The sequence below is a fragment of the Sturnira hondurensis genome, unplaced genomic scaffold (genome assembly GCF_014824575.4).
Source record: "Sturnira hondurensis isolate 20B ecotype Veracruz unplaced genomic scaffold, ASM1482457v3 Scaffold0019433, whole genome shotgun sequence".
Lineage (NCBI taxonomy): Eukaryota > Metazoa > Chordata > Mammalia > Chiroptera > Phyllostomidae > Sturnira > Sturnira hondurensis.
This window is the reverse complement of record NW_028092064.1, coordinates 67,867-81,460: the sequence shown is the minus strand read 5'-3', so window position 1 is coordinate 81,460 and position 13,594 is coordinate 67,867. Positions and strand designations below refer to the sequence as shown.

At 57.5% G+C, this 13,594-nt stretch overlaps 2 protein-coding genes across 2 annotated transcripts; both read left to right on the top strand.

Annotated features, from left to right (window-relative positions):
* The first annotated feature begins 4,185 nt into the window (after positions 1-4,185).
* Positions 4,186-10,252, top strand: PEX16 (peroxisomal biogenesis factor 16). The gene is made up of 11 exons (XM_037027930.1): positions 4,186-4,350; positions 4,551-4,586; positions 5,366-5,442; positions 5,784-5,917; positions 6,036-6,136; positions 7,169-7,249; positions 7,374-7,526; positions 7,629-7,701; positions 7,831-7,950; positions 9,386-9,450; positions 10,045-10,252. Exons 1-11 carry the CDS (start codon positions 4,239-4,241, stop codon positions 10,101-10,103), a joined length of 1,011 nt encoding a protein of 336 aa, XP_036883825.1. The 5' UTR covers positions 4,186-4,238; the 3' UTR covers positions 10,104-10,252.
* A 1,433-nt stretch (positions 10,253-11,685) lies between these two features.
* FREY1 (Frey regulator of sperm-oocyte fusion 1) lies at positions 11,686-13,531 on the top strand. Its single transcript, XM_037027931.1, has 3 exons — positions 11,686-12,985; positions 13,157-13,230; positions 13,393-13,531. Exons 1-3 carry the CDS (start codon positions 12,789-12,791, stop codon positions 13,512-13,514), a joined length of 393 nt encoding a protein of 130 aa, XP_036883826.1. The 5' UTR covers positions 11,686-12,788; the 3' UTR covers positions 13,515-13,531.
* The last annotated feature ends 63 nt before the right edge of the window (positions 13,532-13,594 follow it).

Sequence of the window (13,594 nt, the reverse complement as noted above, 5' to 3'; positions counted from 1 at the left end):
AATGCCAGCCCCGAAGGTCAGGGACGCCTGCTCTGGGGACAGGGGGCGGGGCTGGCCGAGTGCACCTGAGCCCTGCCTTCCTCCGTGCTCTCCTATTTAGTCCACCTCTGACTCCGCACCCCATCTCCCCTGTTCAGTCCTGGTGGTCCGGCCTGGTCCAGCGGGGTCTGGGACAAAACGGCCTTGTAAGGGCTGTCCCTTGCTTAAGGAACTGGCGAGGGACCTCAGTGACGGGGGTGACCCGGGCCGCCTGCGTAGGGCCTGGGATCCCTGACCCTTGCCTAGACGGCGTAGATTGTGCCCGGCACTGGTCTGGATCTCTTCCTCCCCACACCTCCCAGGGCACCACCTGACCTCTGCCCGGCGGCGGGAGTGGTGGGCGCTGTGAACCATGAAGGACAGACACTGTTGACCGAGTGTGTGTGCTCAGTGCCCGGCCCTGTGCTGCATGGTTGCAGAAACCTCGTCACCATTAACCCTCACGTTAGTCTTGTGACACGGGTGTTACCCTCCACCAGAGGTGTGGACATGACCCGTTAGTCCACTCCAGGGCTTCTTCCCCAGGCGCTACTCCGCAGGCAGTTTCCTGCCTCAGGATTTGCCCTAGGTGCTCCTTCTGCCTGGGTTATGCCAAGATTTTCACACAGCCTGCACCTCCTTCCACATCCCTAGGTTTATTTCTTCCTCTCTTGAACTTCGCCTTGTTGACTTGTTGGTAACCTGTCTACCCCACAGCAGGTGGCTGCTCATGGGACTGGGTCCCCAGCACCCAGTCAGAGCCTGGCACAAACCAATCACTTAGTAGGTGTGTGCTGATGGGTGGATACTTTCTGGACCGACCGTGGCATATATGTGCCCCTTCTTTATCCATTCATTTGTTGATGGACCCAAAGTCTGCTCCTGTTTCTCGGCTGGTGTACGTAATGCTGCAATGAACATAAGGATGTGTATGTCTTCTCCATTTGGTGTTTGTTGTTTCTTCAGATAAAATACTCAGAAGTGAAATTGCTGGGTCTTTGTCTCTGGTAATATAGCTATTGTTTTAAAGTCTGTTTTGTCTGGTAGAAATAGTGCTCCCCGAGCTTTTGTTTGTTTCCACTTTATTAAATATTTTTTTCATCCCTTTAAAAAATAAGTTTGTGCTGAAAGTGGATGGAACCTACTGGGCCTTACCCTGACGTGGAAAAGGCTGGGTCTTTTAGCCCAACATCCAGCTATAAAAAGTGAGGGCCTGAGAGGCCCCTAAGTTCCCAAAAATCTGTGGCAAAGCGCCCCAGCCTGAGACCCTCAGGTCTCCTCCTCTGAGAGTCCAGGATGCCTTTCTCAGGGAGATGGAGGTCTGCAAGGAAGGTTGAGCTTTGGGCCTTTGGAAGCCAGGGGCAATGGTTGTCATGGAGACCGATGGCGGCTCCTTGTATATTCCGGCATGGAGAGGAGATGAGAGGATGTAAGGGCCACCCAAGCACCTGGAGCTTTGAGCCTCCAGCCCCCTGACCCTTGTCCCTAGCCTGGAGCTGCGGTGGGGGTGGGTCAATCCCTCTGCAAGACCCTCAAAGGAGACTGTCTTCGGTGGGGGTTAAATGTGAGGGAGCAGGTAGGGCACACAGGGCCTGGCAAGGGAGTTTGGGGCGGGGGCTGGGTCAGCATCTGGGGCTGCAGAGGGACTGGTCAGTTACATTGCTGGCCCCATCCCTTGCTCGACTTTACTATTCAGGGGGAATTGAGGTGTGAGATGCCTGCTAGGCCTCCAGGAGGCTCTTCTGGGGTATGGAGGGGAAAGGGAGACTTTATATGAGCATAAAAAGGGTCCTGGTCTTCTAGGCCTGAGGCCTGGCTTGGCCCAGCTCTGCCCAGGACTTTGCTGTGTGATCTTGAGCCAGGCAGGCTCCATCTCTGGGTCTCAGTGTCTTCATCTGTACCTATTGGACTGGTTTAGCTCTCTTCCCCTGTGGCTCAGGGCAGAATTAAGGAGGGGACACCCAGCCCAATCTGCCCAGAGGCCCTTCCAGCCCAGCCGGGTGACCAAATCTAGGCAGGGGCGCAACAGGAGGAGCTGCCCGGGGCACCTCCTGCACAGGGCCACTCTTTGTCTCTGGGACCTAATTGAGCCCAGAATCTGGAGAGGAACAGGCAGTCTTCCTGTAGTCAACAAGGCTGGGCCCACAATCCCCTCCCAGTCCTGGAAGGAAGCAAGAGAAACAGGCTCAAAGCAAGAACTCCTCAAATTCTGCCCCGGGGCATCCACTCCTCTGTTCTCCATGCCTCTCTCTAGAAGCACAGGATCATCGAGAGTGCTGGGAGTGCCAAAGACACCTCATACTCTCCCTCCTGACTCCTTCCACAGCCACAGACGGGCAGGAGTAGAAGCCTGCCCATTCATTGGTGAGGTTTGGGGAACAGGTTCATTTAGATGGTGAGGTGCAGGGAGAAAGAGCCTCATACGCACGGCATGCCCTGAGCCCTGATCTTAATTTGATCCCAGCTGCTAAGTTGACTCATGACCAAATGGCCTCAACGTGTCACTGCTCTCACTGGGCTGTGGGCAGTAGGGGAGAGAGCACTGGCACCAGAGACCTGCATTGGGGTCCTTTTGGCAGTGCCATGCTCCGTGACCAGGGACAAGTTGTTCTTCCTCCTTGGGCCTTTTATTCTCCATCTGTGGAAAGGAGTTCCTAGCAACACCGCAAGGTTGCTAAGAAGAAGATGAGCCTGGCACTGGGGTGAGGGGTGGGGTGAGAAATGATGCTGGTGAAGCCTTGCCCACCTCCTGTGTCTCCAAGACCTTTGCCTCTAGGGAGGGTCCTGGATATGTCTCCCTCTGTCTTCATTCCTTGGCCTCGAGTAGGCCAGGCAGCTATAATTGCCCCCTGGATATAGAAGAAACTATACTGGGGAAGAGGCTCAGGGAAGGGAGTGCAAGAAGGGATTGTGGCTTCCTGCTGAGGTGTGTTGCTTTAAACAACTAGATTCTGTGGTCAGACTAGACCAGAATTCAGATGTCGACAGGGTTCTTAAAAAAGATCCTTTCTTGCCCTGGCTGGTGTAGCTCAGTGGACTGAGCACAGGCCTGCGAACCAAAGGATCGCCATTTGATTCCCAGTCAGGGCACATGCCTGGGTTGCAGGCCAGTTCCCAGCAAGGGATGCACAAGAGGCAACCATACATTGATATTTCTCTCCCTCTCTCCTTCCCTTCACCTCTAAAGGTAAATAATAAATAAAATCTTAAAAAAAAAATCCTTTCCGTGTGCACTGTATGCCCGGCGCATGGCCCGCCCCTTCCTCAACTAATGGCTGCACCAAAGGATCTCTGTTCCCTCCACCTCTGGCCTCTTTTCTCCCGTCGCTGCCTCTTCCAAGAAGGCTGCCCTGTTTGGGAAGGGATCCCCAGGGCTCGCCCCCATCCCTTGAGTAGAAGCTGAGGCCCAGGAGGTGCATCAGAGGGCCAAAAAGCGCTTTGAGATTGATTCCAAGTTCAAGGACTAAGTCTGCCTTCAAACCATTACACATGGGGAAACCCCAGGCCCAGAGGAGGTGGGAGAGCAGGTGCGCACTCTTGGTGGGCAAAGTCCTAGCGAAAGTTGGGGCCGAAGCCGGGGCATTAACGCTGCTGGCAGGGGCTCGAGCCTGTGTAGGATGGTGGACCCCTCGCTGCCTCAGTTTCCCTAGCACCACTGGTGGGGGTGGGAGACGAAACCGGCCACACGCGCTCCTGTCGAGATACATTCCGACTGTTTTCAGACTCTCTGGGCGCCTCCTCAAGGCTAGTGGAGGTTCCTTTCGACGAAATACCTCCCAGCTCCTTTAAATACTGTCCTCCCGTTGGAACACCTCGGCGTTCTACTGCAAAGACTCTGGGTTCCCAAACCCTTCCCTGGAAAGTACGACTCTGCCTAGGAGCATTCCTAGGGCTGTAACTGCGCAGGCGCAAGGGTAGCCAATCGGAAACGCGGAAAAGCCGGGGCGACAGTGTGGAGTGTGTTAGCCAATGACCCGAAGGAGTAGGGAGGGCGGGATTAGTCCCTTAGTTGCTAGGCGCTATCCTGGTGGGAGGTGTTATAAGAAATTGGGTGATGGGGGTTCAATGGCCCTTCACGTCACCGTCCTTCTGAACCGCGGAAGTTAAGCAATGGAGAGGCGGGCCTAGCACCGGAAGCAGGAAGGAGGGCGCAGGAAGCAGGGCGCCGCAACCACTCGTTCTGTCTGTCGGTCAGTGGGTCTGTCGGCTCCTGGGGCAGGATGGAGAAACTGCGGCTCCTGGGCCTGCGCTACCAGGAGTATGTGACTCGTCACCCGGCTGCCACGGCCCAGCTGGAGACGGCAGTGCGGGGCCTCAGTTACCTGCTGGCAGGTGCCACCTCGACCTTTGACCTATTCCTTCGGGGTTCTGACTTCTGACCCCACTGGTCCCCTTCCTTCCAGAGTCAGGGTAGTGATCATTGTGTTTGAGAAGTTCCTTCCAGGTTCCCATAGGGCGTAGGGAGGGGACATCCAGGGACCCAAGACGCATGGTGAGAACGCTCACAGATGCCTCCTTCTGTGCCTTCTCAGGTCGTTTCGCGGATTCGCACGAGCTGTCAGAGCTGGGTGAGCCGGGCTCTGGGATGGGTAGAGGGCGGGAGGGCTTCGGAGGGCTTCGGAGGGCTTCCCAGAGGGATGACCACTCCAGGTCGCAGTCCTGGGCTTCCTGTTAGATCATCCTGTGCTGTGACTGAATTGGACCAAGGTCCAGCGTCCACTCTCCTGAGCCCCCTGTCCCCATAGCTGAGAAACAAGTCTGCGGGTCTTGACTGGTCAGAGGGGCTGAGTGCTTTCCCAGCTTTTGCCCAGTTAATCCTTCCTAGAGCCATATGAGGTGGCTACTGTTGTCCTCGGCATCCAATTAAAGGAGCAGAAGTTCAGTGAGGTTAGGGAACAGCCACTGATGATCTCGGAACCACGATTCAAATCCAGATCTCCCAGATTCCAGGATCCCTGGGCTGTAACTCACTCTGTAGTGTTGCTTAGTGAATACTGGAGGTGATGTACCTGAAGGGATGAGCTGGCATTTGAAAGGTGGAAATGAAATACACTTTTAGAGATAGGCTACAGAGAAAACAGGGGCCCGTAGGTGCAACCACGTATCTGTGGCTATTTGAAGCACAGTGCGCAGTTCTGGGCTGGTTTGTCACTGAGATCAAGCCATTCTTTCTCATTCCACCCACCCACGTGAGATCACTGGGGAGTGTGGAGCTCCAAAGAAGTGGACAGGGAGGCAGGTTGGTTTCCACATAATCTGTGGGTGGCTGATCCCTGCAGCTCTGGGGAGAAGGTGAAGGGATGGAGGCTGCAGAGCCAGCCTCTCAAGACCACACTCTGCCCCTCAGTGTACTCCGCCTCTAACCTGCTGGTGTTGCTCAATGATGGGATCCTACGGAAGGAGCTTCGGAAAAAGCTGCCTGTGGTGAGAATTCAGCCTGGAACCAAGGGCGGGAAGCTCGGGGACTCAGGGAAGACACAGTAACAACTAGCCTGTGTGTGGAGCACATGTTATGGTCTCAGAATAGGAGGCATGCCTATATCCACGTGAGCCTCCGTCATCTCATTAGGTGATGTCAGGGTGTCAATGTCTCTGTCTTAGATGGAGACTGAGTTTCAGGAACATGGAATAGCCTGTCCTGCGTGGGGAGCTCAGACCTACCCATTTGGAAAGAGGAAGATCTATCTCTCTTGTCAGAGGAGTCTCCTGGGGGAAGGCCTGGGGGGGGGGATGCCCCTTGACCTCTTGGCCTGGGGTTCTTGCAGTCGCTGTCCCAGCAGAAGCTTTTGACATGGCTGAGTGTGCTGGAATGTGTGGAGGTGTTCATGGAGATGGGGGCCACCAAGGTGTGGGGTGAAGTGGGTCGCTGGCTCGTCATCGCCCTCATCCAGCTGGCCAAGTATGTTGGGACTGTGGAGGGCCCTGGGTGGGGGCAGCCAAAGCCAGTTGTATAGATGGAAGGGGACACCCATGCCAGCTAGTCACCTTCCCCCTGCCCTGCCGTACCCCCGATCCAGGGCGGTCCTGCGAATGTTTCTGCTCGTCTGGTTCAAGGCTGGCCTCCAGACCTCGCCCCCCATTGTTCCACTGGACAGGGAGGCCCAGACACAGCCCCAGGGTAAGCTGCTTCCCTGCTCCGGAGTGGAACTGACACAGGACTAATTAGTGGCTTTAGAGTAGAGCTGACCAGGTCAATGTTGTCTTAGGGGGCCCTTCAGTCCCCATGAACTCATTTGCTCTCATCACCCTGTATTTTTTTTAAATTTTAAAAGATTGTATTTATTTATCTTAGAGGGGAAGGGAAGGAGAGAGAGAGAAATATCAATGCATGGTTGCCTCTCGTGCAGGGAACCGGGAACTGGCCTGCAACTCAGGCATGTGCCCTGACCGGGAATCGAACCACGATCCTGTGGTTCGCAGGCCCGTGCTCAATCCACTGAGCCACACCAGCCAGGGCTCATCACCCTGTATATTAAGAGAAGCAACAGAAAGATTAGTGGGGACAGAATCAGAATCTGAACTCAGGACTTCTGACATCAGAGTCCTCATCCTTTTTTTGTGGGCTGCACAAAGAGGGGACCGAGCATCCGCAGGAGACAGGGGTCATGCCAACTTTGTCGCTGGGCCTGGCTCTATATTAAGAATCCCAGGCTTGTGAGGCAGGACACCCAACAAATCTGTCTCTTCAAGCTTTGGGCCCATCACCTGTTGGTCCCTGAGCCTCGCTGTCCTCACCTTCGGTGGGAGCGGTTCCTCATGATCGTGTTGAAAGCCAAGGACAGAAGGTACAGCCCCTCTAGTGCTAGGTCTCTACATGTTGTTGGGCCCTCCCTGCCTTGTTCCAGTCCCTTGGAAGCCAGGGTTCTTGGCTGGTACATGTGCCACAGGTGATGCTGACCTCTTTTTATGCCAGGAAGGGTGGCAGAGTGCCCACTATAAGCAGGTGCCAGGTTGAGCCACAGTCCCTGATGTCAGCAAGGGAAGGAGGTGGGGCGTGGGACGCTGGTCCCCGATTCAGCAGTTGCCTTAATACAAGCTCATCCACCCTCCCCTTAGCCCATGAGCGTTCATTCACCATGCACACACTCTGTGCAGGCTTTGCTGGAAACATGCCCCCCTGACTGTGTGTCCTTCTGTCTATCCCTGCCAGATGGCGAGCACAGCCACCGCGATCAGGAGCAGTCGTATGTGGGGAAGCGGTCAAACCGAGTGGTGCGAACCCTCCAGAACAGTAAGTGTAGAATGTAGCTGGACTGGGCATCTCAGTTTTGAGGTCACTGTAGGCCTAAGGGTCTGGCTGTCCTCACCACCTGCCCCAGCCTGGGCCTGGCCGCCCACCTGCCTTTGTGTTCCAGCTCCGTCCCTGCACTCAAGGCACTGGGGGAGCCCGCAGCAGCAGGAACGACGGCAGCAGCGGCAACAGGAGGAGCTGAACATCACCCCCACTCCACTGGGGCTGCAGGAGACCATCGCAGAGTCCTTGTACATTACCCGGCCCCTGCTGCATTGTATCCTTGGCTTGGGGCTGCTGCCAGTTGGGAGTTGGTGGTGATGGGAGTGGGCAGGGCGAGCCCTGTGCTGGAGACATCCTTGACGCCTTGGCCGCCCAGTGCTCAGCCTGGGCATATGGGGTCAGCGGTCATGGACACCCTGGCTCCTTTCTGGTGTCGTAGATGTGACCAGGTGAGACTGGGCCTGTCTGGGGGCTCCACTCCCTCTGCCGAGCTTCATGCTGTGAGCCTGGCCTCCCCTGGGTGGGCAGGCGCCCCTTCTCCTGTTGCTGGCCCTAACGGTGTTCCCTCCTCTCCCCAGTCTGAGCCTCCTGAGCGACAGAAAGGGCCTGAGCCGTAGGGAGCGTCTGGAGCTGCGCCGCCGGACCATCCTGCTTCTGTACTACCTGCTGCGCTCCCCATTCTATGACCGCTTCTCTGAGTAAGGTTTCTGCAGTAAATGGCAGGGCCCACTCTCAGCAAGGGAGGGAGGCGGGGCGTGGGACGCCGGTGTGCTGAGCTTGTCCTCCCTCTCTCCTTCCCTCCCCCATTCTGGCTTCACTGAGCACCTGCTGTGTGCCATTCTGGAGTACACTCACTCACTCATTGCATCCAGCCTAGACCTGCCTTCCAGGCTCTTGGGCCCAGCAGCCCATGCGTGTGGGAGCTGAAGCAGGTGTTGGGGGAAGACATGGCCGGGCCACAGGGACAGTGAGGGGTTTGAGCCTTCCACACCCTCTAGCTTACTTGCACATTCATGTCAAATAGTTTGGATTATCCCCACTTTTTATGGGAGGCATTTGAGGTTCAAAGACATTGAGCAGCTTAAAAAAGCCACCCTGCTGGCCAGTGGCAGAGCAAGAGCCCACACCCACGTCCTCTCCTGGCCTGTCCCTGGCCTTGCCCAGCCCCCACTGTCTCCTGTGAGGGTCCAGAACTCCCAGTCTTAGCCACACAGAGAGGCCTGCTGGGGGGACCTGAGGGGGCAGCTCAGGGCCAAGTCTCCCAAGGGTCTGCCAGGATGACAGCCTAAGGTCAGATTGAGATCTGAGGGGGCTCCCCGTATAGCAGCTGGGGCTGTGAGACAGGCTGGAGGGCTCCCAGGAGCCCCCGTGTTGGTTTCTAAAAGTACACTGCTGAAAGACTGGCGTGTGAGTTGTAGTGGTACTTCCTATTACAACCACACCACCTCTGTTTTCATCGGAGACAGTAGAAAGGAAGCCCATGTCGTGTTTAATGCCGCCTCAGCAAAACCAACTTTGTCTGGCAGTTCCTGCTTTCAGATCAGTTTGAAAGCGCATGAGGTGCTAGAGCCAGACCCTATTCCGTGCTCCAGAGGTGTACAGAACTCCCTGACACCCCCGCAGTCAGCCTGCACTTCCCAGAGGGAACATCACCGCCCCAGGATCTCATCCTCTACAGGACTTTGGATGGTGGCTGCAGAGGCAGCTTCCCAGGCTACAGGCCTTCAGCTTGGCACACTGTCCGCTGACCTGACCAGCCTGGCACCCTCAGAGCAGTGGCTCGGACTGAGGGTCTAGAAACCAGTCAGAGAAATTCCTTGTTGCCCCAGAGGACAGGAGCAGGGTGCAGTCTGGGGAGGCACAGTCTTGCTTCTCTTTTTATTCTTGACACAGAGACAGTGCCAGGCTACCTTCCAGCTGTGAGTGTACCAGGCCTGCCTGTGGCTGGAGGAGGCAGGGCTAGCGCCACGCCCAGAGCTCTCATCCTTTGTGCCACTGTCCATCCTCCCTCCATAGCTACCATCTGTCTCAGTACCCTGCCTGTGGTCAGGTGGTGGGTGAAGGCGTGCTGGCACCTTGTTTCCAGGGACCCAGGCACCCCGCTCAGCTTGTCCGCTGTTTATCTTCTCACAGGGCCAGGATCCTCTTCCTGCTCCAGCTGCTGGCAGACCACGTCCCAGGCATTGGCTTGGTCGCAAGTAAGCACGGGGCACAGTGTGATTATTATAGTATCTGGGATCTCATACATGACCCAGTCCCCCCAACTTTTTTCTCTTTGTCTCCTTGTCGTTTGATTCTTAGAGAGGGAGCCAGAGGCCAGGTTGGATGGGCAAGAGCTCCTGGACTAGGGCAGGCTGGCCCGCAGTGGGAGGGATGTTAGACCTTATGGGGCCACCAGCCTTTCCCTGCCTCAGTGTCCCGGAGCGATAGGGGGCTGTGGGTAGAGAACCACCAGCAGGGATGAAGCCCACCAGGCTTTTTGGAGATTCCACCTCAGCAGAGAGTCCCTGACCCAGGCTGTCAGCATCTGCAGCTGGAAAGCCAGTTGGCCTCTCTGAGCCTGAGAATCCCCAGTGTCTGTACATGGGGACAGAGACCGCTGCGGATGCTGCCTCCCAAGGGGTGAGGAGCCAAGGGGATCCGGGCTGCTGGCTGTGTGGAGAGCTGTGAGCGGCCGTGGCTGATGGGTGCCTGGGATGGAGCAGAACAGGAGTCTGACCCTCGGTCCTGAACTTGTGTCTCTTCTCTCTCTCTCTCTTGCTCTCTCTCAATCTTTCTCGCTCCCATTGCAGGGCCACTCATGGATTACTTGCCCACCTGGCAGAAAATTTATTTCTACAGTTGGGGCTGACAGGCATCCTGGGGGTGGGGCCCAGGGAGGGCAAGGTGTGCCAGCCTTTCAGCCCCCTTGGCCCCTCCGCCCTAATAAAACTGACTCTGGCTGTAGCCAAGCCTGTGGCCTCTCCGTGTCTACAGCCCTGGACGCCACCGGGGCCCCTCCAACAGTGTCCTGACTTTGACTGCACCCTCTGGTGATGGGGCCCCTGCGGCTGCACCTCGTCACTGGACTCAAGGCCTCTGCTCAGACTGGGAGCCAGCTCCTCAGCTGGAGAAAGCAGGTTTAACCTCGAGCCCAGGAAGCTGCCTGTCGGGGCAGCCGTGGGAGTAAATTGCCTCTCTCTGCACTTCCTGTTGACAACAAGACGAGCTGGGGCAGTGATGACAGCTGCCTGTGTGTCTTTTGGCCGGAGCCTGTGCCCCCCCTTCCCCCTGCAGGGCCCTGTTGTTTACCAGCTCTCTGTGAGGGAGCCAGGTGAATGGGGGGCCCAGTCAGTGTGGGTGGTACCTCAAGCCCTGACCTCCTCATTGGGAGCAGAAGGCTGCTCTCCTTCGGGAAAAGAACGCCAGGCAGCAGCCAGTTGCCGCTGGGCTGGAAGGCATGGCAGCCTGCACGGCTCTGGGAGAAAGCTGGGTGCAGGTTCTCTAGTCTCTCCCTTTCCTGACCTCTGCCTCGCCCCCTTTGCCTGTGAATGGACCACGCTCTGCTGCTGATTTTCAGCAGATGGGTGGCCCCTTGGGTTCTACACTGCTATCCCCCGAACTTCACCTCCCAGACCCCCAGGTGGAGGGCCCCCCCAGAGGGGCCGGCCTTTCCTTAGTGCTCTCCCTGGGTGTCTCTGAGAAGCCACCAACCCCTAGCCCTGGGCTGGGGGGTGAAGGCCCCGAGTTTCAGTGACCACAGCTGGAGGCCCACAACCTTGTGCTGAGTGCAACCAGCATTGCTGGGCTCTCGCTCTGCATGTGGTGGGCTTAGCACCCTGTGCGTGCATTCAGAAACCAGTGAAGTGTGGTCCTTGTGGCCAGCAGGCAGGTGGAGGAGACAGGCGCATGAACACATGCAGCACACAGGGTGCTGCAGTGGGCAAATTATGTGTGGAAAAGAGTTTAGGCCTGGGGTGGGAGTGTGGGTGCTTTCGGCTCAGGCTGACACCTGGGGAAGACCCACTGGTCAAGGAAGCCTCCACTCAAGCAGGTGAAACGTGGGTTCTCTGATGGGCAGACTGGGAGAGGAGGCCCAGTGTGCAGAAAACTACATGGGTAGTGTTGGTGGCATGAAGCCAATGCTGGGGCAGAATGGAGCAGAGGGCAGGAACGGGGTGAGGCTGGAGGGGAAGGTCAGGGCCAAATGCAACAGGCCATCCCTTACCAGGGGAGAAGCTGGGACCCGCCTGCGGGAGGCAGTTGGGGCAGGGCCTGGGGCAGGGTGGACTGACTGACAGACAGGGATGAAGGGTGGCGGGGGGGCAGTGGCCTTGCTGGCAGACACCTAGGACAGTGGGTAAAGCAGAATTAAGGCCATGGCAGGGGGCTCCAGAGGCTGAGTAACCTACGGGCCTTCAAACTGGCTGTGGATAGAGAGGAAGAGATGGTGTCTTGGAGGAGTGGAGGACACGGGTTTTTGGGGTTAGAGTGTCCAGAACTCGCGGGTCCCAGCAGGGGTGAATTGTGGTAGAGACCAGGTACAGAGGCAGGAGACGTGTTTAGGACACAGAAGGGGAGGAAGGCGGTCAGTGAGAAGCCAACACATGGGCCCTGAGCACCAGAAGCTCGTGCCCCAAAGGAGATGCAGTGCAGGGCAGCCTCGAGCGGCTGCTCAGGGCCAGGAGCCAGGAGCCAGGAGCCAGGGCTAGGACCAAGGGACATTCCTCTGTGCTCAGGCCCCTCAGCAGCTGGAAGAGGAGCGTGGAACTGTCTTAGGAGCTTGTGCAGAACCCCCAGCTTAGCCCTCAGGTGCTGATCCCACAGGTTTGGGTGGGGGGCCCAGGGTTAGTTTTTAAAGCCTCAGGTTCAAGGGTTCTGCAGTGAGCCAGGTCAGCCTTGCATTATCAGACTGGGCACGAACCAGACAAAGATTAATGACCCTACAGCTTTGCTTGGGGCCTAAGACGAGACCCCAGTACACCATCACACTGCATTTATTTGTTGACCAAGTATTTATTGAGCCCCCACCAGGTGTCAAGTGCTGGGGACCCTGTCCTTCCTGACCCCCCCCCCCCGCCCCCGCCCTGAAGCTTGTGCTCTGGCTCCAGACCAGGCCCCAGGCTTTGCCAGCCAACCTGAAATCCCTCCGCCCAGCCCCTGGAGGACCAGGCTGTTCTGAGCTGTGGGGGCTGATAGGGAAGTCCCTCAGTACCCGCCTCAGGGGAATTGCTGGCTGAGGCTGAGCGCCCGCTCTGGGATCTTCTGTTGGCAGGGCCTTCCTGGGACTGAGCTGCTGGAGGGACAGCAATGGTGGTGGTAGCAGGAGGCTGGGTGGGAACCAGTGGGGCTCTGGGTGATGAGGATTCAGGAACCTCGATCTCTGCTGAGGGATTACGGTGTGCCAGACCTTGGGGACATCATGTATAGACCTTACCTCACAGATGAGCAAGCTGAGGCCCAGAGACTGACATGTCTACCTAGCAAGGTCTGGATCTGAGCAGAGAGCCAGTCCCAACACTGTGCCCCAGCCCTTGGGCCGTGGCTCTAGAACAAGATGCGGTTTGGATTTGCTGCCCTGGAACAGCTGTCCTTTGTGAGGTGGCCCAGGGAGTCAGGAGGGGTTCCATCCTGCTGGGGGAGGGGCCTGCAGAGGCCGCATCAGGGACCTGAGTGGGAGATGGCTCTGCACCCCGGGGCCGGGCTGAGCCTCCTCTTCTACCTCATCCTGGCAGTCGCACTCCACCCCCTCCCGCTGCTGCTGAGGTAACTCCCAGGAGCAACAGGGGCGAGGCCTGGAAGGGGCGGGGAGGGGGCACTGCCATGAGGAGAGGCTGGTGTCATCATCCTTGGCTGTCCCCTGCTTCCAAGGGAGGCGACAGTGGCCTTCAGGGCCAGCCCTGAGTTCCCCAACCTCTCCCACAGACCTCAGCGATCGGTTTCCGAGGAACCCGAAGCCCCCCTGGAGCTCCCACAGCCGCTGTCTGGCCTGCTGGATGGTAGTGTCCTCCCTCCCCTCCCCACCATGGGGAAGACATACCCTAGGGAGGGCACCCAGGTCCAGCCTCAGGGTCTTACCCCAAACAGCATCTGTTCAGGGGTGACGGCAGCAGATTCCAAAACGGGTTCTCCCTCCCAATCACACCCTCTTCTCTCTCCAGACTATGGGGTCCTACCCAAGCACCCTGCACCACGAGGGCCTCGGCCCCTCCTCTCCCCGGCCCAGCAGCGCAAGCGGGAGGACCCAGACATGGCTGAGTATTACTACGACACACTCCTGTGACAGGAACCCCTTATAAAGCTATTCTATACAGCAAAGCCTTGGGTTGTCCTAGGATGGAAATGGGCTGGCCGTGGGCAGGG